The 25,947-nt window shown below is 42.0% G+C and overlaps 1 protein-coding gene across 6 annotated transcripts; it reads left to right on the plus strand.

The window, feature by feature from the left end:
• Positions 1-741: 741 nt before the first annotated feature.
• LOC146963965 (zinc finger MYM-type protein 4-like) lies at positions 742-25,002 on the plus strand. Of its 6 annotated transcripts, none has more exons than XM_085767078.1 (29): positions 742-1,091; positions 2,919-3,534; positions 4,270-4,322; positions 4,402-4,551; positions 5,050-5,113; positions 8,006-8,202; positions 8,367-8,491; positions 9,266-9,500; positions 9,603-9,812; positions 9,978-10,128; positions 10,279-10,394; positions 10,526-10,888; positions 11,011-11,161; positions 11,811-11,986; positions 12,099-12,276; positions 12,525-12,638; positions 12,830-12,873; positions 13,017-13,146; positions 19,592-19,737; positions 19,857-19,962; positions 20,189-20,446; positions 20,547-20,623; positions 21,195-21,324; positions 21,412-21,563; positions 21,664-21,778; positions 22,019-22,276; positions 22,383-22,497; positions 22,584-22,652; positions 24,179-24,468. In XM_085767078.1, exons 1-29 carry the CDS (start codon positions 1,053-1,055, stop codon positions 24,324-24,326), a joined length of 4,686 nt encoding a protein of 1,561 aa, XP_085623204.1. In that variant the 5' UTR covers positions 742-1,052; the 3' UTR covers positions 24,327-24,468. The 6 variants fall into 6 exon arrangements, with proteins under 6 accessions (XP_085623204.1, XP_085623208.1, XP_085623206.1 ...); XM_085767082.1 differs by having other exon boundaries at positions 750-1,091; positions 9,606-9,812; positions 12,099-12,246; positions 24,179-24,469; XM_085767080.1 differs by having other exon boundaries at positions 893-1,091; positions 9,606-9,812; positions 24,179-25,002.
• Positions 25,003-25,947: the final 945 nt, after the last annotated feature.

Raw genomic sequence — 25,947 nt, forward strand, 5'->3', positions numbered from 1 at the left:
CTCCGGTGCGTTTGATGTATAAAAACACGCTGCAGTGCCCACGGTGGAAACTCTCTGATTGTTCGTAACGGAGTCAGAACGGAGCGGAGACGCTGGTGGATATTCATTTGAGCGCGTGCCTGCGCTGCGCTTCTCTCTTCCTCTCACATTGCGGATTATTGCGTGCGTGTGCGTGTGCATATGTAGGCTACAGAGGCACCTATGCATAAATACTGTAATACTGTCCCGTCTAAATAAACAGGACATTTACATTTAGGCTATGCAGTGTAATTTTGAATCTATATTTTACACAGGGGTGCCGTGAGATTTTATGCACTTTTAAGGTGCCCTGACTGAAAAAAGTTTGAGAAACACTGATGTAGAACGTGCCTCTATAGGTACATGAAACTGATCTCCTTGTGGCCTTCTTCGGCTACTGCAATTGGTAAACAGACGATTGGGTTTTCTCCATACAGTCTATCTATGGTTTTCTCGCGCGTCTTTTCGCGCACTTACGGTAGGAAATCCGTCCTTGCACCTTCCAGTTAATTTTTGTGTTGCCTAATGCAGTCTAATACAGACTGAGCAAACAAATAAATGAAATACTAGTTAATCAAAACAAAGATAACACGAAAGTAACCTGACAAATTAAAAATAATTTCATCGAACTGTTCTCGCTCACATTATTCATCTATTTTGGCCTTATCCGGCACCCGTGCCGTAAGTGCAGGAGCAGATACGCTGGCGCATCCAAACTGCGGTTCACTTGCCCGCAGTTTCCAACATACGGTAACGTAAAATCTTACTCACCTAAATGTTTCTTCGTTTGTTTTTGCCAGCGGTCTAATGAACATAAATCGTCAAAATGTCTTGAAAGTATGTCACAAAACATTGAGCGGAGCTTGTTCATAGTATTTTTTACCGATAACTTAGCAACGTTAGCCTCCTCGGTGGTCTCTTCATTGATGGTTTGAGCAGCATCTTTTTGTTGCCTGCTCCGTGCATACATAACCCAGAAACCCTGAGAGGTGGGTGGGTGCAGAGAAGCGCGGCGTCTGCAGCATAATTAAAACATGGCGGACTCTGAGGAATTTAGACTTAAACGTTTGAAGGTAAGAAATATAAAACACAATGTGTTGTCACAGCAACAACCGAGCAGCGAGCTAACTTATCAGCTGCTCCAACTAGATAATGAAACATTTAGTAGATGTGGGTCAGTTTCCAGGCTGGGTGTGCATAGTGAAGCTAACCTTAGCTCGCTAGCTCACAACCCAGTAGCTTCCAGCGTGCTGATGCACGAAACCTACTATGCTAAACTCAATTTAACAGCCCGACAATTTGATAATTGGCAGATAAACACAACCAACACAGGGTGACACCGGGCTTATGGTCTCAAAGTGTGTAAGAGTATCTGTGCAGCAGTGCAACGTGGGTCTTGCAGCCTACTCTGCTTCCTCGCAGCCCTGTGCATCGAGGTGGGCTCCTGCGAACAATGAAAAAAAGTGGAGATTTAATGAAGGGAAGAGTTGCAAGATGATTTTTCTAATGCTATGCAACGTGCATTTCCCTGTTACCATACTCCAGTTGAATTGAGTTTGTGCGTCTGTCCAAAACATCACAACACTGTGTATGATCAGCTTTAAAGAGGGGTATGGGGGGTGGGGGATGCCCCCACCCCCCAATTGGTCACCACGAGGCCTGTAGGCTTTATAATCTGAAAAGCAATGAATAATAACAATAATAGTAAGGCTTATACACCTTGTTCCACAAAACACTGGCCTAAAGAGGTTACAGTAAGTGAGGAAAGAAAAATTATGATTTCCAATCTCTACACTGATGGCAGGCATGGGTGATAGTTGTGCTTGGTTGGTGGTGTCATCATTGTGTTATTCTGTACTGTGATCTACTGTATCAAGATGATGGGGGCAGTCGGTTTTCCTGCCTGTCCTGTGGGATTCTAGGTTTGTTGCTGGAGGCACAACAGACTTTTCATCTGTTGTGGGTGAGGATGGAGCTGCAGAGTGTCCAGTCTTCACATCAGTAGTTAGGGCCACGGGCAATCGCACCGGGCACTGGTCCCAACAGCTATGAAATAGCTGCAGGGACCAGTGACCAACCTATGCTTTTTCCACAGTGACAGGACAAAGATCTAAACAATATAACAACTGGTGTGTTAGTGTGTGTTTTTCAGTGCCTAAACACTGTGAACACACAGTTGTACAAACAGCTTCCCCTCTGTGCAGCTCACATTAGTGACAAACTGTTGGTGATGTTTGGTGCAGATTTGTGGAGCATTTCAAACAGAGTAGGAACAGGAAGTAATATTATGAACTTACAGAAGTAATGAGTTACTACTGGTGTATAATACAGTAGAAGTACAGTAATGTTCAAATCAATTTCTCTTTTTTAGAGGCTGATTTAGACAAATAAGTTGTACAGTTTTGTATGGAGGACAACACTCTCAGGGTTTGTGTAGATATTGACAACTGAAAACAAAAAGTCTTTCGTGCAGATGGCTATATTTGATATTTGATGTATATTTATATATCTGTAGACAAAACTCCCAACAGGATCCTGACTTGGGTAAAAGTAAATCCATGGGTGATCAGGAATTGCATCACACATGAATACCAATAACAAATCACAAAAGTTTATTCTAAACATAAAGAACGAAATATAGTCTTTGAAAATGGAAGAATCTTGGTTTTCTTTTAAAAGAAAGTTAATGTGTATTTATTGAGGATAAATTGGTGTCAGACCTGAAATATCGTTGTGGTGTTTGCGTACAGAAAGGACTGGCACAGAATGATCTACTACATGTGTGCAACAATGCAAATAAATTACCATAATCGACAATTGTTCTTTGATTTTTGCAGAACAAAACATAGATCCATAGAAACTGAAACTGACAAATGTGTATATTCTCTTCCTTACCCTAGCACGAGGAGCGCCTCTCCAGAGTGTTTGATGAAGTGATGGGTTTGGGAGACTTTGCAGAGTCCTCGAGGGGCTCGGCCACCTCCTCCAGGAGCGGAGGTCAGGACGACACAAAAGGAGCAGATGAAACGTCAGGACAGGAGGAAAACCAACAGGTAGAAGAAGAGGACAGCAACAGCAGCAGACAGGAAGAAAAGATGGATGAGGTGGCGGGAGAGTCCTCCTTTCCTCGCATTTCTTCGCCATCCACTAGCCGACCCTCCTCCTTCAGCATGAGAACCAATGAGGGAGGAGGAGGTGGAAGTGGGGGGGCTGCATTTGATAACGCACTGGATGGCCTTCCTATGTACGGACCTGAAGAAGAAGAAGAAGAAGAAGAAGACGAGGAAGAAGAAGATGAAGACTGGCACTTTGCCCTGCCATTAGGCTCCCTGGAGGATGTCGATATGAGTAAGGCAAAAGGCAAAAGAAGCCAAACAGAGGAGCGGGATGTGAATCAAGGCGATCCGTTTGCCCGTGAGCCCCGAGTTGAAGACGAGGAGCAGGAGAGGGAAGGTAGCGATGAATCTGCCAACACCTCGCACTCCTCCCAGGACCCCACGCCTGACAACAGCAGAGGTACATAGTACATACACACCAGGATCTAGATGGTTTTAAAGGATGAGGTTCAGTACTATTCACTGTTTTGTATCTTCATAGGTCCCTGATCTACCAAAACAGTTGGTGTATGAACATTCATTTAAGGGGCAGTCCTCCCACTTTACACATCAAGCTCAGTCAACTCACCAGTGAGAGTAGTAGGTCAGCCTGTTACACTGTGTTGTGGCTGAGGGGAGAGACGGTTAAAGCTGAGGAAATAACTCTGATAATGTTATGTAATGTTATTTTCCATAGTAGAGTTCACAATAATGTGAGTGATCATTTTAAAGTGTATATTATACAACTGTGTACAACTTTTCCAGCAGGCTTCAACTACTTCCCATTGAAAGTAAAGCTCATTGAATTCAGTATTGCAAAATATAAGTCACAGAATTTACTTTTTCTTTGACATATTTTGACTTGATTTTTGTGACTTGTTCAAGTGTGACTTGCAGACTTGTGTTATAAGAGGTCAAATGGGTAGGAATACATGTGAATTGAACAGCTTTAAAATAAAATGTGAGCTAAATACACTAAACACATATTCCTAGTAAGTGTGCCCTCAAAATGTTTATAACAATGTATTGATTGTCTATCATTTCATGGCTTGTATGGTGGCCTGTGCAGACAATGTGTAAATGCTTAATAAATATCAACACTTCGTCTAAGTGTGTACTATTAAAAACATGATTTTGTTTTCCCCTGTTTTGTCAGATGGCGGTAACTTGAGCCAGGCAGAGGAAACTGAGGACAGCCAGCAGGGAGAGGTGGGAAGAGTAAAGTAACTGCTTTTAAAGTCCTTGTTAAATCTTCGGTGATGCATCATGAATGTTCTTATTATTTCAGAGGTCGGAAGTAGCTCCAATGGAGGACAGTAATCCCCCAATGTCTCCTAGCGTCAATATCAAAGACGAGCCTATTGATGAGGGCTACGACGCTGCTTTACTGCCTCAGAGCTCCATCAGACAGATTAAAGAGGAGCTAGAGCACCAGGAGGTAGGTGTGGGGAGAGAGGATGTCGTCAGTAAACATCACTGGTTCAGGCTGAGAAACAAATATGATGTGTTGCATGAGCATGTAGATTTCCATTTTTGTTCACATGTTAATTGGTCAGTTGGGTCAACTTGACCCAGAGATTCAGCCTCTCACTTAGTTTCCATGCATCCCAGAAAAAGACAAAGACAGTCGAATATAGTAGATGTATTCATCATACATTATACAAAACTGACTCCTCAGCTCCACTATAATTGTTTCTGTTCTGGTTGAATCTGAGTGTTTGACCATATATAGAAACATTTGTCCAATAAGTTGCAAAATTTGTTGAAGGTTTGTTCACACCAAATGATTTATAAACAAAAACAGCCATTGGTACAACTTCAGCAGTCCATCAGTCAGTCATTGCATCGCTGTTACGGTTGAATAAAAAACTGGGCACAGTAGATCAGTAAATTTTACTTTTTCATGTGATCTGTTTGTTTTGTTTGGTCATTTCAGGAGGAGCTAAGAATCAGCTCTGTCTACTCTGTAGGAGGAGCAAACACCTTTGCATCACCTGCTGGTAAGTTAATGAGCTAAAGTTTTTTCTTCACCCTGACACGTTTTCTCCCTTTTAATACTACAGCTGCTGTTTTGTAGTGGTCAGTTATCCAGTGGTTAAAGATCCTTTTCAGAGCTGTGTGGGTTTGTAGTGTACACCCCATGTAATGCAATAAGACAGTACAGTGGAAACCGCTTATATGAATCAAAAGGCTTGGGACAGAGTCATTTCTATACAAATGCTCTTTAGATAATTTGTTTATAGTAATCAAGAAATCCTCTTATAGTGTTCATTTTTGGCCATTTTATGAATGAAAACAATACAAAAACAATTTTTCAACTACGTGCACAGTATTTTATTTCTTACTCCCATGATTCCTTGCCGTACGTCTGCTTCTGCCTCTAGCTAACATAAAGAGTCGACACCGGGCAGCAAGCGCACAAATCATGGCTCGAAAAAGGAAGTCATTTTCTCTTGATGAAAAACGTAGTCTCCTCAAGGCTTACGACAAATTGCCAAAAACAAGCCAACGAGATGCTGCGGCGAAGCTTGGCATTCCTCAGGCTACCTTGTGTAGTCTACTCAAACAACGAGAGACAGTCATGGCTGCTAACAAGGGAGAAAGGAAACGACTGCGCCTGGGAAAAGCACCTGCGGTTGAAGCCGCCCTGGTTAAGTGGATTGATAAAGCCCGGTCTCGCAATGCCCCGCTGAGCGGACCCTTGGTCAAGGAGAAGGCTAAGGCGTTGGCAGCCAGCCTTGGAGAGGAAAGTTTCAAAGTTTCTGCCGGCTGGTTTCAGCGATTTAAAAAGAGGGAGAACATTGTGTTTAAGAAGCACGTGGAGGCTGCTGAGGCTGCTCAGTCTCACACTGTGACACGCCATGAGTGGCTTGAGCAACAGTGGGTAACGATGAGACAAGATTACAGTGAGGAAAACATCTGGAATGCCGATGAGACTGGGATTTATTTTCGGTCTCTACCTGACGGCACCCCGACCTTCAAATCTGACAATAAAAGACGAGGGAAAAGGTCAAAAGAAAGGATTACAGCCTTGTTCGCCTGCTCTGCCGCCGGAGAAAAGAAGGAACTTTTTGTCATTGGAAAAAGTCACAGCCCCCGCTGCTTCAAAAACGTGCATACACTGCCTGTCCGTTACGCAGCTAATTCTTCTGCGTGGATGACTGGGGCTCTCTTTGTGGAGTGGTTGAAGGACTGGGATCGCAAACTGGGCCAAGAGAGCAAGAGTATTCTGCTGCTTGTGGACAACTGTGCAGCCCATAACGTGAAAAAATCAACACTGAGAAACATCCGACTCGAGTTTCTGCCAAAGAACAAGACCTCCATTCTCCAGCCCTGTGACCAAGGCATCATCAGAACAACCAAAGCTTACTTTCGCAAAGAGATGGCCCGCTCCGTACTGCGCCAAATTGATGAGGGGAACGGAGCAGCTGCTGCAGACATCGCAAAGAAAATCAGCCTCTTGGATGCTACTCTGATGCTACAGGGTGCCTGGGCTGATGTGGAGGATTCCACAATCAGAAATTGCTGGAGGAAAGGAGGTCTGCTCACGTCACCAGAGGAGGAACAAACAACGGTTGATCCACCTGCTGAGATCAGCACGGACGAGTTTGAGCAGTGGATCGTAAGTGATGACAGCACTCCGGTGTCAGAGCCCGTCACGGATGAGGACATCATCTCAGAGGGACGAGAGCGCTTTGGTGCAGGTACCAATGCTGCGCACAGCAAGGAAGAGGAAGAGGAGGAGGAGGAGGAAGAGGATGAAGAAGAGGAGACCGTTGTCCCATCCAGAGCTGAGATGAGGAATGCAGTTCGCATTTTAAAGACTGGTCTCCTGCATGTTGGTTTCAGAAACTTTGACCTTTTACATCGTTTTGAAAAAGAAGTGAACTTGATGTTGGACAAAACTCTGATCCAGGGATCCATGGATACATTTGTGGAGTGACTTCTTAATGCGGCGCAGCAGAGACACAACACAAAACAGAAGTAGCTTAAATTTTCTTGATGCAGTTGTTATCTTGTGTTGTTGTTCTATGAAACAGTTCGTGTCAAAACTTTATTTTCAGACCTGTTAAAAAATGCACCACCGGAGAGCGGTGGCAGGGTTACATACTTGATTGTACTACCAACCTTATTATCCTTGTAAACCGCACAAATAACTTCAGTTATTGTTTTATGTATTGTGTAAATCCTGATCCAAGAATCGGTGAATAAATGTGTGTTTCCAACGGACAAAATAGGTTACAGTACTGTATTTGAGTTATGTCTGCACACTGCGCAGTAATTAAACTTGCATGGTGCATCTCGAAAGGAGCATTTGAAACGACTGTTTGAAACCTTAAATAAAATTCAGTAAATGCTGAAGCTGTCTGTCTCGTTCCATTTTTCTCATTGAAAAACAATACAAATGGCATGTAGATGATGTTCTGCATAAAAATAAAGTGAAATAACAAAAAATCAGTTATAGTAATCAACTGCTTATAGAGATCACACTGACTCAGTCTAGACCCACGTGATCACTATAAGCGGTTTCCACTGTAATAGGTACTTTGATTGATTTGACTGGCCAGACCACAGTGATGTCTCAGTTCATCAAACACCAAAGAACAATTGGTTTGCCCTGCCTTCAGCTCAGCACTGAAAGTTTAATTGTTGGCTTTACAATAAAAATTGCTCTGAGAAAACATTATTTGGCTCTGTATGGTGACGGGGGGTTGGGTGTGGAACACAAACATTTTTGAGATCTTCGAAGTGGAACCAAAACCAAAAAGAAAATGTGAAAAATAGCACAGGTTTGTGGACAAGAAAATAATTTGGTATCAGAATTGTACATCTTATCACATTATCATTATGACTTCCTGTCTTTACCAACTCTCTCCTCTTATCCTCTCAAGTGCCAGCAACAATCGCGGCTCCCCCTCAAGCGACCATTTTTATCCCAGGAAGAGGTGCTGTCCTTCAAGCTATGGCCTCACTTCCACTCAGACCTCCAGCTCCTGTCCCCAGTTCAGTCCCGGCCATGGCACCAGGAGCCCTGCGCCCCCCTCAGCCCCCTGTTCCTGGTAGCGTTCGGTGCAGTGGCTGCTCTAAGGTAAGACTCATTACACACATGTGCACTGTTGATGGAAAACTGTCATGTTGAAATGGGGATACCTCAGGTTGTCAGAAATTATAATGATAAATGTGACAGGAAGATGGTGATGTATTTTTGTAAACCCTTGTCATTGGGTTTCATGGTTCTGCAAATGATTCCAGGTTCTGCTGAAAGGCCAAACAGCTTTCCAAAGAAAAGGTTCAACTCAGCTCTTCTGCTCCACCGTCTGCCTGACTGGACATCTGCCTCCAGTCCCCAAGAACAGATCCTGTTTCCAGTGTAACAGGTACATCTTTGTTTTCTCTCAACGTCAGCATGGACTTCATGTCGGGGTTTCATTTTGCCATGGGCCCAATCAAACTACTGGATACTGGTACTTTGCTTATTGTTTTCACTTGTGCTACAGGGTTGCCCGTCTCTTGGCAGGTAACCCTATGGCTCTTAGTCAAAAGTAAAACTGTGTTTGTTTAAGAATGTCTTGCTGTAGCTGACTTAAAAGGAAAGGGAATGAATACATCTGTGATGTGCAATCATCAGATATGACAGTGTAAAGTTTGTCAAAAGGCGGTGAGACATTTTCACCTCATTAAGAACAAGAACAGTTTGATTGTTCGACAGTTTTTGTACCGAATGTTATATAATACCATACAAAAGGGCTCTGTTACAAATATTTTAATTGCCAAATAGTTTGTGACAAATTAGTTACTAAGAAATACACACAGCCCAGGTTCATGTGTCAAAAACTGCTTTCATAGACATGAGCATCCTGAATGACAGGCACATGCACATGGACAGAATATGGACAAAATATATTATTACAGTCATCCACATGACTCAAAAAATGGTTTCTTACTGATTTCTTACATCTTGTCCATGTAATAAACTTTAATGTGTATTTGTGCATGAATGCTTATTACAAGTTAAAACATCTGTCAATTGAAATTAGGTTTTAAACCTTTTCCTTGTTTTCCATTTTGTCCTGACTGACCTCTTCATCTGTGACCTGTTTTTGTTTTGTTTTTTACAACTGTATTTATTCTTCGTACCTTTTGCTTTGCAGAGAGATCATTCAGCCCAGGGACATGATCACAATCCCAGCAGAAGATAATACCTACATGCACTTTTGTGGCCAGTTCTGCTTGTCGGTCTTTAGACACAAGAAGAAAACCACTGATAAGACTCCTGACAAATGGCCCGACAAACGGCAGGAGAGGAAGCCTGACAAACAGCCTGAGAAACCAGTGGAGCGAACGGCTGAGAAACCCTTTTGCAGTGTCTGCAGAGTTACTAATAGGGTACGGTATAAAAAGTACTAGCAACAAAATTTGGTCAAGTCGGGTTTTTCGTCTTCTCATTCTTTGTCTTGTCCTTGTGTTTCAACGGGATCCTCTCTACAGCAGATTGAACATGAGGTCACACATCAAGGTCGCCTGCACAGACTCTGTAGTGACGCTTGTTTTGTGACGTGGCGCAAGATGCGTCAGTTAGCCATGAACTGCTGCGAAGGCTGCGGACTGTACTGTAATAGCCACTCCTGTCAGACGCTCACGATTGAAAGATCTCAGCTCAACTTCTGTGGTCCAACCTGCATTGGGACCTACAAACAGGTACAGGAAAATACAATCTAAAAACATGTTTGGTTCCTTTTCAAATAAAGATGTTTAACCCCCCCAGTATTCATGACAGGGCTGTGTAAATGTAACATTTTCACATCAGTGGCTTCATAAGGGAATTTGAGGTAACTTAAAATTTTAAAAATTGTTTTCATGCAGACCTGCAGAAAGACGGCCGAGTGTCCCTGCTGTCACAAGATGGCAGTGGTGTCCGGCACCATCATGGAACGAGACCAAAGGGGGAAAATTCAACTGTACTGTTCACCTGCTTGTATGGAGCTCAGTCGGCCCCCTCGACATAATCTCACTGGTGGGACAAACTGCAGGCACACACAGCTGGGTTGTCAACATGTGTAACATTGTTCCTCTGCCAAAGATGTAGAAGCAATGATTATTAGTTATTTATCAGTTTACATGAATGTATTTATTTATTTCTCTTTTTTTTTCATTTACTTCTTAGGTACTGCATTCCCATGCTCCCTGTGCAAAGCATTAGCTGTTCCTCAGTATCATCTGGCCATGGTGGATGGCACCATTCGTAACTTCTGCTCCTATGAGTGTGTTACCATATTCAGGGTAAAGGCACCAGTAACAAACTATCTTTGTGCATCCAACAAAACCTGTCGATGGAGCAGCTGTTGGATTAAACCTTGCCTTTTCTGGCAGATTTCACACATCGCTTGTGTTTCTCTTCATTGTGTTTATAGAAATCTGGGCATCCACCTCAGCCAGACCTGATTAATGGGACATCGTCTCTCAGGGACTCTTCCATCAAAGACACCTCTAAACTAGGGCCTTCTGTCGGAGCCAGCTCAGTTCCCCCCATCCCTCAGGACTACCCCTCTTCAGTCCCCTACCAAGGCCACCATCCAAGTCATACCTCAGTGCCCCCACTGGTGCCTCCCTGCCCATCCATGTCTTCCCCCTCTGTCCCAGGGCAGGCCCAGGCCAGAGCTCCTTCTGGTCAGCCCCAGAAACCAACTGAGGACGAACACAGTGATGCCTCCAAACTGACCTGCCATCAGTGCAGCAAACAGTTTGACACCAAGCCGCTGCTATTCAGCCAACAAGTAAGAAGCACAGGCCGTGTGTGTGTGTGTGTGTCTATACACTATAACTTTGTTATAGCTATTAGCAGGACCTGAGAGTTACACAAGGTGATGATGATACTAAAGATCACTTCTTATCGCAGGGTCGTATTTCGATGTTCTGCAGTAAAATGTGCTGTGAGCAGTACAAAAACCAGAAAAATGTCCTCGCAGCGTGTGAGTTCTGTAAACTGGAGAAAATCCACTACGACACCATCAGCTACAACCAACAGGACCTGAACTTCTGTAGTGAAAGTGAGTAATGGCTGCTCCCTCTTGTTTTCAGGTATTTCACTGACTCTGTGGACCTGAGGTTGTTTATTGAAGTAAAAAAATTACAGAATGCTAAATGACCTTGTGAACAGTCATTATGAAAAGGTTCAAAATGATAATAATAATAATAATAATAATTAAAGGAAAAGTTCACCAAAAAATGAAATTCTTATGAGAGTCAATAGCGCCCGACACAAAAAGGTCCTGTAATATTCCTCCACACTGCTCGTCCGCTGCAATCCAAGTGTCCTGAAGGGAGATAGTCCAGAGTTTACTCGAAACAACCTCATTTAGGACATTTTCACAGCCTAAACAGTCCTGTATTGAATGTGCCTGGGCCACGCTCTCATGTTCAGGTGATGCATGCAGATGTGACCGGACTTGCCTAAATGACGTCGTTTCAACCTTTTTGTGTCGGGCGCTATTGACTCTCATATAAGGATTTCGTTGGACTACGAACCCCCCTCCTGGGTCTCCAGATGCACTTTGAGGAATGAAAAACTACTCCAATAATGACTGAATTTCATTTTTTGGTGAACTATTCCTTTAACATAGCTTCAAATGCCAAGACAGACATGTTTATAGCACACCAGTATAAATGATATAAAACGTCACCCATCCTGTGTTCCAGGCTGTAAACTGCTCCTAAAAAACGACCTGACCTCTCGTAACAAGGACCACCCCTGGCGGCCCTGCACCTACTGCGCTGGGGTCAGCCAGAAGATGCTGCACAGCCACTACGGAGGCCGGATGGAGGAGTTCTGTCGACCCCACTGCATGTCCCAGTACACTGTACTCTACTACGGGGTAAAGGCGTTGGATGCAGCAGTAGACTGTATTACACCAGTCTAAAGAAGCATCTATGTTCTTGTCTCTTAACGCCTGTCATTTCTTCCCTCCCTCCTTGTCTCTGCTCCAGATGGCGAGATGTGACAGCTGTAGGAAACAGGGCTACATGACCGAGAAGCTGCAGTGTTTGGGTTCAGTCCGTAACTTTTGCGACCTGCCCTGCCTTCTACAGTACTGTTACCTGCATTTTGAGACAAGCCAGCACATCAGCAGCAATGGTACTGGAACAGCCCCTGAGACACCATATGGTAAATTGTGTCACATTAGTGTTACATGACCTTGCTCAGTGTTAACAGCCAACAATCTCATACAAGCTAAAATAGCGGTGGAATCAGTGGAAATGTGATTAGGCAATGTTCCCGTCACAGTGTGGAAATTATTGAGCAGCAAGAACACATTCAGCAGCTTTTCAGGTTCAAAAGTCTCACACATTTTCATATGTGGCCTTGGGTGTTAAAGTTATCAGGTCTGATCCCTCCTTCCTCTCTTCTTCCAGCTCCAACGCAGCCCCATCATTTGTCCAAGATGAATCCTGTCATAGCTGACGTGGTCTCATTGGCCAGCGGTTCTGCCACTCAGCCCAATGTGTCAGCAGACACTGCTCTGACTGGTGAGTTCATGGACGTTTTCAAACCTCAGCTTTGATTCTCTTGTTTCTGAGTTACTCTGTCCTGGTCGAGGTCATGATGTAAGAGGTGAAATATAATGTCTGTGATTGACAGATATTGGATTTTTCAGTCATAGTAGTTAATTGTTGATGTAGTTAGGATATTCACCAAAAGCTGTTTTTCTCTCTTGCAGGAGCACTTCCAACTTCCAACATTGATGGGAAGAACCTTGACCATGTACGTACTTTGTGTGTGTTAAAGTCAGGTTTATTCAAGACAATAGCTGGACCCAAAAGTTGAGAAATAAGAAACTAATTTGCAACATAATTTATGATGAAGAATCAGATCAACCTTTTATTATTTTTAATCTCTGTGTCCAGGCGAGTACTCAGACTGACGCCATGCGAGGACCTGCGTCCCGCCGGCGTCAGATGAAGAACAAGTCGGTTCTGTGTCGACCCTTCACCATGGACCAAGAAAGCATGTGCCAGCTGCCCACTCCCTCAGCAGGTAACTCCAACAACACACCTGAACAGGTTCTGGTTGTTCAAAGTCAGTACACCTTGTTCACACAGACACATCAAACGCTTGATTGAGTTACTCACAGTGGACTCAGGAGGTGTCAGACCACTTCTTTTTGTGCCAGACTGCCAAATTTCCAACTGTGTAAATGTGAATGTTGCTGGCTGACTGATGAGTTTCCGCCCCTTAAGGGACTTTTATTTTCTATTGAAAAGAAGCACCTTGTGAAAAATCAAGCCACTTTTTGGACAAACCTTTTCTTCTTGCTGTGCTGAACCACATGACGTTGCTTCTGATCATTTTAAAAGCGCAGCACAGTCGTTGTCTTGTCTGTTTTAAAATCAGCATGGGTCACTGTAATGATCTTAGGTCCTGTTGACTCTGGAGCAGTTTTTTCTCAAGGATCATTTTTTATGTGGCTGCGTTCATCTTAAATCCTCAGACCACTTTCCTTGAGAAGACCCCATGTAGTACAATGCTGCCACCATCATGTGTCATCAATGGGATGGTATTATCCAGGTGATGAGCAGAGCTTCAGATGGTGTTTGAAGTCTGGTACATTTTGTCCCACTGAACCAGAGAATTAAGAAAAACTATGATATGATTAGATTTTTTCCTTGAGAAAAATGAGAAGAGCCAGTTCAAATTATACATGTATTGTCATCCAAGCAAAAACAACTTTTGCACTGTGGAATATATTATCGAGCATGTCTGCATTTTTATACTGCTTTTAAACTGGGCTAATGTACATTTTCTGATTACTATAAAGCAGCAGACCTTTCAGTCAAAAAACACAATTCACATTTAAAGCATAAGAAAACTGTTTGGAAAACAATAACTGATAGTCATCAGTGTTGTTTCCCACAGTATGCATTAATGTAGTGTATATAGTGTACTATAGTCTAATCTCCCACATTCTGATATTTGATAACTACTTAGGTTGTATTGTTCTTATGAAAGTAGCCTTGATCCAGACTGTGGCTTGGGTCCTTTGCTAAAATGAAGATTGTTTGTGTGGCAGTGGCACCTTTTTGACAAGGTAACATACTTTAAGTAAAATATTAAGACACAAAGACATATGGGCACAATTCTCGTGTAGTTGTCACAAACCAAACCTGCATCTATTTAATTCATTCATACTTTTGGTTAATTCAATTATTTGTTGCTCACAACTAGCTGTTTCAATAATTGCACCAGCTCTGCTAGATAGCCCTTCACAACCCTCACGACCATCCGCTGAAGCATCCACATCTCCACCGCCGTCACCGGAACCTCAGGGGGACGTTCACCCGTTCAACGGCGTGCCGGCGCGCCTCTCCGGACGACATTTCTTGGGCAAGAGGGACGCCGACTCCGACTGCAAGGTCTGCTCGCACTTCAAGAGGAAGAGGGTGGTGGAAGAGGAGGAGCAGATAAAGAAGCAGAAAATGGAGGAGGAGGCACGGGAGAAGAAGGAGGAGGAGGAGGAGGAGACGGAGGAAAAAGAGGAAGATGAAGAGAAGGAGGAGAAAGAAAAAGAGGAGGAGATGGAAAAAGAGGAGGAGGAGGAGAAGAAACAAGAGGAGGGGGAGGAGGAGAAGGAGAAGGAAAAAGAGGAGGAGGAGGAGGAGAAGGAGAAGGAGAAGGAAAAAGAGGAGGAGGAGGGGGAGAAGGAGGAGAAAACAGAAGAGCATCATGACGAGGATGGTGAGGAGAAGGACCAGCAGCACTCTGACACTAAAGACTGTGAGAAAAGCTGTGCAGCCGTGAGGAGACAAACGTGTTATTACTGTAAGACATGTTCAGGAGAGCCCAGCCTCTGCCCTGTGCCCTGCTTTGAGCTCTACCACACCAGACTGATCTACAAAACAGCCCCGGAGCTGGAGGCACAAGGTGAGCCTTCTGCATAATAAGCTCTTGCTCTAAACTTAAAGCATTAAATACAAGTAGAGAAGTGTCTGTTTGCACCACAGTTGTTTCCAGTGTTAAAACTGTATTTCATGTGCGTGTAAAGTCAGGGATGCAAACAGCGCGCCGAAAAGCGAAACTCGCTTTTTTCATGACCAATTAGGTGACTTGTGTGAATCGTTCAGATCCGAAGAGTTTTTGTTTTGAGGGGGGGGGGGGGTCTCAGCGTCTCAGCTGGGGTCAGTAAAATGTTTCTCTAACAGGCTGACAGTGACAATCACGTGAAACTGAGGCGAACTCATTCATGGTTGCCTCTGATTATATTGATAACAGCCGACCTCCAATGTAGACGCGCGACATGCGCGCTCATTAAAGCGGCGCGTATCCGCGTGCAGTCGGTGCGACGGCGACGCCGTTTTCCCCCCGTGCATGTGGAGCTGTGCGCCGCGGACATGCACGGTTCCCTACGTTGCTGTGTCAGGCAGGTGTTTCCACGGAGCTCTGCCCCGTTTCAGAGGTGAAGGAAGCCCTGAGTGGAAACGTCGCCTCCGCGATGTAGAATGTATTCAATTAAAGTGAAACTAACACATTGCAAAGGATTTTTTTAATATAGAAATGTTGGCCTTCTGAAAACTATGTCCATCTATATGCACCCAATACTTGGTTGGGGTTGAACTACTGGAAATTGACTTTTCCATGATATTGTAATGTAATTATTTGTTAATGGTGAGGCCCCCCCCCCCACACGCCAGACAATTCCTCTCTTTTTTGGTCCTGACCCGTTTGCATCCCTGAAAGTACCAACTCCAACTATATTGAAGATATTACAGACAGAATAACAGCAGCTATCTAGTGACGTGATCTGTTGAAGTCTGTGCTGTATCCAAGTCAATTTCACTGACTTGTTAAGAGGGTCGAGTTTGTCACCCGAGTTTCTCTCTCCACAGCCTCCTGATCTGCCGACACAAGAAGTGGTCTTCTACCCTCCCCTGGACAACCATTAACAAGCTAAAGGGTTAACTTCTTTTGTTTACACCTATGCTACTTCAGTGACCTTAACCTTATCTTTATTTTGTCATTGTCTGTTTATGTTGAACCTAAAACATTATGACGGTTTGTTTTCAGTTGTTACGTGAATGTGTACTTGGAAACTGGTAGTGCTATGAAACATTTTTGAAGGGTGGTTCTGTGTTTTTTTGACAAACAAGTGATGGCAGTATTTATGACAGGCTCTGCACACCATTTTCTCATGGCTGTCTGTAGTCCCTTCCCATTAAAGGTATTTATTTTGTACAGTATTGTACTAGGTGGTCCGTAAGACAAGGAGAGTCTAAACAAACACTTTGACCAGCAGACAGTACTGTAATATGTAAGAGAACAGAGTTCCTCTTATGTGTCACAATACATAAAAATGCCATAAAAGTTGAAACCACGGTGCTTTTGTCAAGTGTCCCCGAAAACTCATGAATCAAAAAACGCAGTGGTGTGTTGTTTAGTAAATTACCTCAGGATATTGACTGTATGGCACACACAGGTAGGTTTTGCAAATAAATGTTAATGTGACTGCAGAGGACTCGTGCCGTACAGTCTGTGACCTGGCTTTTCTGTTTATTGAGGTCACTTGTGCCAAGCTGCTTCCCCAGATACAGACCACAGGATTTGTTTTCCACTAACATAGTGTACGAGGAGATTATATTGTCCACATTATGTTCCAAATCAAAACCAACAACAAAAAAAACATATATAGATAAGATGTAATAAACCATTTTTTTTTATATGTTTGGGAAATGGCTCCTAAACTAATGGCAAATGGCAGCAAGCTGATTTGCTTCACAGTGAAATGCAGGATTCATGTGACTGGATCCAAGCAACGGTGCCAATTATGTGATATTACTTTAAGTGTAATACTTGAGTACTGAGACGGTATTCGATGATTCCTTGTTCCATTGAAATTCCCTTTAAGACCAGGTTTCATTTTCAACTGAGTTTCCTGTAGTTCTCTCTGTGTCCACATTTATTTTTAAGAAATGGTGAGTGACTAGATAAATGTGGCTGAATGGTCACAATGTCAACAGCACAATCATGGTTAATTATTAAACTAAATTAAGTTGATATTGTAAAGCCAATACAGTGGCACCAAAACCAAGACAAATCAACAGATGTTGTAGCGATTAATTATTTCAATGTTATGAAGTTAATTTTGACATGATGATATGGTAACTACTATGGTGATATTAAGCAGTCTGCTTAGAGGGAACTACATAGAGGATGATGGTTTAAGACAACATCTGTCCAGACATTTTCCCAGAAAGCAGCATCTACTACAGGGTTTAAAAAAACAAAACACAAGTAAATCTCAGTTGAAAAACAGTGTTACTGCCGTAATGACCAGAGGATGACTTGATGCACTGGGAGGCAGAGCTGTGTACTTTTAGTGAACAATAAATCTGGTTAAGAATGATCTGTGTCCGTCTGTCAATGGTTGAGAATCATGAGCTGAATCAGGAAAACAACATTTGTCTGGATGGTGAGCTGTCTTGTCCTGTTACACTAGATTTTATATGAATGTGTGATGTGTGAAAGTTAATGGTTGAATTCCTCTGTACCTCACTACTGATGCAGTCATGTGAACCAAGGCTGAGCTCAGTTCATCCATCTGTCACCTCTGGCTTGTTTGATGTCAGAGTTGAACATGGGTTGACTGCAGCCCTGTATTACATCTTTGATGTTTTGTTTTTACTTGTTTTATAACCAACTTACTTTTTTTTTGTTTAACTTCTCAACCGTATGGGCATGTTTCTTTTTTACATTGTTTGTTTGTTTTTTTTGTTTTGTTTTCTTTATTTTTTTTTCCAAAGAACTTTCCTAACACTCTGAATGGGTTCTTGTTCTGTTAAATGAAAAAAAAACGTGTCAATAAATTGAATTTGAGGGAAAAAATGAATTTGGAGCAATTTATGTCTCACATTGCACCTGCCATATTTCTCATACAAATATCCATTATTGAGCACTGCACTAAAATGAGCATAGGTATTAATGAACATAAAGATCATATTATATGTTGGTTAAAAGTACAAAACAAGCGAATACGGAGTGTTGATGCAAAACTAATTAAATGCATCAGTCTTACTGTCACTGGTAACAGGTGTATTCATACGACTATAATAACCGAATGTGTTTTCAGTAAATGGGTCATTTGAAAACTCCATGAAGAAAGGTGGAACCAGTGTTGTACATGGCAGTGGTTTGGAAAGGAGTCACACTTTCAAGGTTTTCAAAAAATAGCATCATCTGCTGGCCATGTCTCAACATTACATCTTCATAGATGAACAGAATAACTTTTTTTTTTCTTTAGTTTACCGTATTTCAAACCAGACCACAATAGACACAATTCCACAAGACCGCCAACAACCAGATAAAACAAACAGACACCAACATACCAATACAGCAACAGCACAGCTAGAAAACAACAACGCCTGGCCTGAAAAGGGGATGGACGAAGCATAGCTCTTACATTTCCATCCCTTAAGGTTGGAGTCGGGTTAAGAATTATAAGACATGACTGGCTCCGGGGACAGTGAAGTTTGGGATCACTTTTAGGGAAGGGGAAGGTTTTATTTCCTGCAGAATCCACTTTAAAGCCTCAGCATCAGCAACACTAGTCTCTGACAGACTTATCCATGTGTGTGAAGATTTGTTCACCCACTGGCAGATGTGAGCAGCAGATGTTGATGAAATCATCCAACTGTCCCGACAAAAACGGCTGGAGGTTATGTCGAGTTCATCAGTATTTTCAACCACGGTCTCATTTGTAAAGGGTTTTCTATTTAGATCAGTTCTACTGCATGATGATGTTGATGTATAATTTGTAGATCCTTAAAATAAATACCTTGGTCCATGCTAAATATGAATGAATTCATGATTGCATTTTTAAACTGGAAGCATCTTGACTAAGCAGCAATGTAAAACAATATGCACAAGTCTACATCAACATGTAATGGGTTCATCCACAGCCCATGTCTCATCCCTTTCCCTTCCCCTGAACAAATAAACAAAGCAGCAGCCAGACAAGTGAAAATATTTCCTCTTTGTATTTAAAAAAAGGAAAAAAAATAATAGTACACTTGCCCTTCAACGTTTTATAGCCAAACTTACGTAACCCTTCTTATGGTCCTTTATTATAGTTTTAATTCAGCAACAATAATCTAAGGTCATAATCGACAGTACCCATCTTCCCCAGATTCTGTAGTCATAGCTACTCCCAAAGCAACATTAACCATCTGAATGTACTGTATAGATGGGTTCACAGTAACTACACTTCATGTTTAGCCCACTCCTGAGACCCCTTTTCTTTTTTCCACTTTTTCCCCACCTTTTTTTGGTGTGCCATTTGTTATGTTTTTTAACTTGTTTAAAAAAATAAAACGTCAAATATAAAAAATAGTTAAAATGTAATACCTGAGTTACTGGTGTCTTACTGTATCTGTTTCATGTATATTTATATCTCTTCCCCTCTATCACTTCTCTCTCTCTCTCCCTTCTCCAGCTCTGCCCTCAGTTTCCTCTTCAGCAGGAGAGGAGAACATGAGGGTGGTGATGGTCCCGGTCCCGGTCCCGGTCCCAGTCTTCATCCCAGTGCCTATGAACATGTACTCACAGCACACACCTTTTCCAATGCCTATACCCCTGCCTGTACGTCCCTTTACGTTACATTACACATCATATACAATTCTAATGATTGAAAGCCCTTGTATTATATATTTGAAGCAGCAAATGAAGTGTCAAAGCTTTTCCTCCCTTTACTTCTCCAGGTACCAGTACCTGTGTTGGTACCACCACAGAATATGGACATGAAAGATGCATCTGTCCAATCAGAGCCTTGGACTGTGAACACAGATCAGTCTGTTCCCAGAGCAGGTGGGGGCTTGAGGGATATTTTTGCCACAACTACATTGCAAGAATGTGAAAATTTACAACAACAAAAATTAAGATAAAATGAACTAGTCCTTTAATAGTCCCATAGTGGCAGCGCTACATTATCAAAGTACACTGAAATAGTGAAATTTAAAAATAAATGATTGATAATAATGACATAGTATGGTAACATGATATGTATTCTGTTATTACTGTGTGTCTATTGCAGACCAGAGAAGTTCTTTAAGAGAAGTCACAAGGTCAAAAGCTGCTGCTTCCATCACTCATGAAGATGAGCGCTCTCAACAATCAGTTCACGCCAACCTGCCTTCCACTGCAACTTCAGACATGAGCACAGAGTGTGTGGAGCCTCAGCTCAACGCCCAACGCAGCAGCAGCACGATGTCCAGCAACCCACCTACTACCAGCGCTGAGCATCAGCCCCCCTCCTCTCCAACGATGGACCTGGAGACGGACTTACCCCCTGGTGAGATGTTATGAAACGTAAAGTCATGGTTAAGAACAGATAGGTTGAGAAAATGGATGGCCGTCATTACCAAAGGTGTGTTTTGTGTGTGTTTCTGCAGAATCACTGGGACAGAAGCCGCCTCCTCCACAGAGAGGAGTAAAGAGACCCAGAGATGGTGTCTACGGCCGCAAACGGGTAGGAATCTACTTATGGGTCAGCAGTTTCTGGATGATGTCATTATATTCATTTTACCTGCATTTGAGTTAACTTTTTATTTTTTTATTTTACAAAATTATATTGTGGAGCAATTTTCAAAAATGTTGTTATAAAGGGCTTAGTATATATTATATTGTATAGATATATATAGATTTTATAATTCAACGAATAATGTCAAGCACAACTGTATAGACATATATTTTTATATTTCAATGAATCATGTTAATTCCAGCTATATAGATTATATATAGAATCATGTCTAACCCTGTAACTATGTAAATGTACTTTTCCTGTCATCTACTGGTCCTCTGTCTTTTTGGACTTTTTATGTTAATTGTTGTATTGTTTTGGGGACTACGGATGTAATTTAGCTAAATCTGGTGTATTTACTATGGGTACTCTAGCACTCACTGTCCATTAATATGCATTGTCCTGACCAAATAAACAAATAAAGTAAAGCCAATCTACATGTCTACATCCACAAAGGACCACAACATTTACTGGATCTCTCCATAAAGTGCAGTTCTCATCAGTGTTTGTGTTTGTCCAGGGTCGCAGGCGGATGGCCTCGTCAGAGCGCGGTGCCGTGGTGACTCCCTCCTCCTCTAAACTCAACCACCTGTATGGAGTCAAGGCCTGGAAGAGCTGGGTGCAGCAACGCAACAAACAGCCACAAGAATGTGAGCGTCACTTTGTTCTGCTTTTCTCCCATCTATTGATCATTTTTATTTGGTACTGGTTGTATTTTCCATTCCTTCCATCTGTAGCCATTCTAGTGGATATTAAAGAAGACATCCTGCAGTGCAACTCAGCTGAGCTGAGCTTTGCTCTGTCTCGCTTCATCAGAGAAGTGAGACGGCCCAATGGAGAGACCTACAGCCCGGACAGTATCTTCTACCTCTGTCTGGGGATACAACAGGTTCATACACACACACAAACATACTCACTCACTCTCATCAATGGCTTACATCTTAACTTTACTGTTATTGACTTATTTTTTCTGTCTCCTCGTTGGACAGTATCTGTTCATGCAGGGACGAATAGAGAACATCTTCACTGACGAGCTCTACAGTCAATTTGCCACTGAGATAACTGGGATGCTGCAGCTCTGGAGGCCTAAATTACTACCTAGTGGTACGATCACTGACACAGTCGAACCCTATTATTCAGACTATTTGTGTTACTATATTTACTATTCAGGATTTCCGGGGTTTACAACCTGCAACTTCTTTGTTTTGTTTCACTCTCATCACCCTCACAGGAAGCTGTTTAAAGCCTCTGTTAGATAAAGTTATCAACCAGCTGAAGAACATAGTGTGACATTTAGCTCTTATTTTTCTCATTTTTTTCCTTGCTTCCTCTTTCCTCCGACAGGTGTGGTTGTGTCCTCCCGTGTTGAGGAATCCTACCTGTGGGAGTGTAAGCAGCTGGGCGCCTACTCCCCCATAGTGTTGCTCAACACGCTGCTCTTCTTCTGCACCAAAACCTTCCACCTCGCGACATTGGCACAGCACCAGAGTCTCTCATTTGTCAACTTCACGCGACGCTTCAAAACCTGCAGCCGAACTGGCAAAGTCCTCTACCTCCACTACCAGAGAAGCCGCTCTGCTACGGCCAGCCAGGAGGACACAGGTAAGAGGGGGGGGCAATAAAATATCCAAAACACATTTACAAATTGAGTCCCTCTCTCAAAAATCACTATATCTGGAAATATTGAATATTTTTTGGTTGTTTCTAGAGCGACTCAGAAAAAGAGACAGAGCAGAGAACGAGGGAGACATGGAGATGCTGGAAAACGTCACCAACCCTCTGCACTGTCCTGTCAGACTCTACGAGTTCTACCTCTCTAGATGGTGAGACACGACGAGTCACTGACTAACTAAACACTATTCACTCCAGTGATGAACACCTGACATTCATCCTCTCTGTGCTCCAACAGCCCAGAGTCGGTGAAGGAGAGGACTGACGTGTTTTACCTCCAGCCTGAGCGCAACGTGCACACACACAGGTCAGAGTCAGTCCTCTAACATTAAAGAGCTCCAGACATGACAGTACATTGTCTGCAGCAAAAGGTTTCTATTAGGGATGTCATGATTATACATTTTCTTGGTACGATCAATCAATCAATCAATCAATCAATCAATCAATTTGTTTATTTCGGGCATGTCAATTTAAATCATCATCATCACACTTCATCTTAGTTCAAATAATACAATACACATGGCCGAAAGGGAAAGCGGGAGAAGCAAAAGCTTATCTAGTCCCGCCCCCATTACCCACAGAATAAAAATCTTTATCATAATCTTTTCTTTTCTTTTTATTACTGTATTGTCAGAGAAATACTCACGGTATTAACGATTATCACGATTATTATGCATTAATTCATTTCACAACACTTTGAATGTGTAAAATCAAATATTGTCAAAAAATAATTATTAATAATTACTCATTGTTTACACAACATATTTCAAGTATCTATTAATATATGACCAATTATTAAATCCCCAGGGGAAGTGTTTGAAATTTTCACGTCATAAATTGTCATCTATACCAAATGTTTACATTTATTTTAATCGTTTTTTGTTTTGTTTTTAAACATTAACATTTAAATTCCTACCAATTCAATGTTACATTAGTTAAATGGACCAGTATCTGAGCATTTACCTTTATTTTTGGCGCACATGTGCAGATGTGGTTCCTACATAATCTTTTTTGGGAAGTGACGGTATTTAGGAATCTTTACGATAAATTAATTGTGGCGTTTAATACCACGATTACTTGTGAAAACAAGTAATTGTGATATCCTTAGTTTCTATCCACTGAAAAACTAGAGGACTTTACCTTTACCTTTACAGGCCCCTCTTCACTACTGCAGCTAAGTCACTGCAGGGAATCAATATCTGATTGTTAGTCAAAACATTTTCAGTGCACCACAAAACTGAGCATGCCTGTGGTATTTATCAATAAAAATTACAAGTCCTATCAAATCCTGTCACCTGCTGTGCTGCTCTGCTGCTGTGGCCCATCCGCTTCAAGCTTCAACCAGTGTCTGCAGGCCTCAGTTGTAACAAGTTGTTATTTGAGTGACAGTTTGAACCAGTCGGGCTGTTCTCCTCCGACCTCTGTTATTTTGGCCCAGGGAACTACAGCTCACAGGATATTTTCATCTTAACCCCTAGAGACGTCTGTGCATTAAAACCCCAGTGGATCAGCAGTTTCTGAAATTCTCAGACCAGCATAAATGTATGCATGCATAAATGTTTAAAAGCTTCAACTTCAAAATAAAATGAAATGGTAAACTGGTACAATATTGAATCATTTATCATGTTCGTAATATTACAAAAGGGGTGTACTGTTTTGTTGTCAGCTGTATACCAAGTGGATGATTATAAGTACTGTCAGCATAACTACTGTCTTCTTTTAAATACATTTTCTACTAGGAGCTCACTAGGAGCTGTGCACATGCAGAAAGTCTTCACGTTGCCAAATGTTGATTTCTCTGACTTTTTCTCTCTGTGTTTCTGATCCCTACAGTTCACACTGGTTCACTGCTCAGCCACTAGAGGGAGCCACTCTACAGAGCATGCTCACCCGCATCCTGGCCGTCAGAGAGGTCCAGCGGGGGCAGGAAGCTGCCCAGCGTCAGGCCGCAGTCGCCACTCATGATAACAGTTCACAGTGATACAAAGCCTGTCTGTCCCTGTACCTGAAACACTCACAGTGAAATTAAACTGTACATATACGCACATCAGTCACGCCAGACTGAGGCTGACAGCTCGGTTAAAACGAGGAGAACACGTGTGGAGCCGAGATGCAATGAAATGACCGCCATGTCTCAAAGAACTGAGACTGTGAGAAAATTGTATTTAGTTACCTCAGTGGCCATCCCCTGCTCTCATGCAGTGAGGGAAATATGTCTTCAATACATCGACATACTTCCATTGCACCTACTCACATCAAATTTGGAGTTGCAAGAGTTGCCAGTTCTTTGGTTGTGTAGTTTTATTGAGTTCATAACAACATCATGTCCAAATTTTATGTGAACAGGTCCATTAGAAATATGCTGAATTCAATAATTACTCATGTGTTGAGTGCTTATTACCCCCACTGTAAATGCACAATGAGTTTACAAACATCTGTTACTGTTGAATATTTAAAAGGGAGTGTTAATGAGTGCATTTTTGCAGCATTTATGACATGTGGTGGGTTACTTTATTACCAGTAATGGTCAAATCTAAACCTGTCAGGTGTCAGACAATATTAGAGTGGTATTAGCTCCTTGTTGCATCTGCAGTTGCATCACATAAAGAGTATTGACTGCTATAAAGTTTTTAAGGCTGATACAGATATTTTAGGACTGACACCCCAAAAAAACCACCCAAATCTAAAAGACTAAAATGTCAGCACCTAGTGTTATTCAGTCACGATGGCATATTATTGTGTACCTGCATAAAACTAGATGAAAGTGAAGTACTTCCTGCAGAGATCCATGGATGTAGTTTGAAAAATCTGCATCAAATTCATCACATTAGAGATGAATAACATCTGACATTTGATTAAAAGCCAAAATATATTATCGAATATGTTGTTAAACCAATATATACATATATCACTATATTCTTAAATCAGTATATATCAGAGTCACAGTGCCTCATCTTTTGTTTTTGTTTTTTTAAAGAAAAAGTTTCCTTTTATTTTGTTGTTTTAGTCTCTTTTTTATTTTATATTCTTCATTCTATGTGGCCTTATTTCCTTCCCAAAAAACATGCTCTTCTCCTGCTGTCTTTCACTGTGAACGTTCATTGTTGTTTACCCTTTTTTCCCTCTGGAGTTTCCTCCTCTACTTATTCCCTCTGGCAGTAATGTATGTAAACCATTAAGTATGTACTTCCTCTTTCATTGCCTTTTATGTCTCTTTCTTCAGTGCCATTATTCCCTCCTGTGGGACATTTTTCTCTCGTTTTGTTTTGCTTTTTTTTTCCTCCGGAAATCCAGTCTGGAGATTTGAAAAAGCAGCACACACCTCAAAGTACTTTTCCGAACTACAATCCAGACCCTCGAGGTTTCCTCTGTTATAACTAATGGTCTGCATGTTTTATGGTGTAGTATGTTTTACATGAGAATATATACAGTAAAAATGAAGTGTTATGACAATGTGCCTAACATATTTACCACTTTCATTTGTACACAGGGAGTCCCAGTGGCTCACTCCGCAGACAGAAACGTTTTGTGATGAAGCCAAAAACATTGTGAGATATTTAACTCAAACACGTCTGGACAAGATGAACTTTCAGGCCTTTACA

This window comes from Trachurus japonicus, chromosome 22 (assembly GCF_045865225.1).
Source record: "Trachurus japonicus isolate A0001 chromosome 22, Traja_1.0".
In the NCBI taxonomy this organism is placed as follows: domain Eukaryota; kingdom Metazoa; phylum Chordata; class Actinopteri; order Carangiformes; family Carangidae; genus Trachurus; species Trachurus japonicus.

Excerpts from the sequence above, each read along its gene's own strand:
- LOC146963965 (XM_085767078.1), top strand. The coding sequence starts at position 1,053 with ATGGCGGACTCTGAGGAATTTAGACTTAAACGTTTGAAG. Across the intron at positions 1,092-2,918 it reads TTAGACTTAAACGTTTGAAG|CACGAGGAGCGCCTCTCCAG; the intron begins GTAAGAAATATA and ends TCCTTACCCTAG. Across the intron at positions 9,501-9,602 it reads TCTGCAGAGTTACTAATAGG|CAGATTGAACATGAGGTCAC; the intron begins GTACGGTATAAA and ends TCCTCTCTACAG.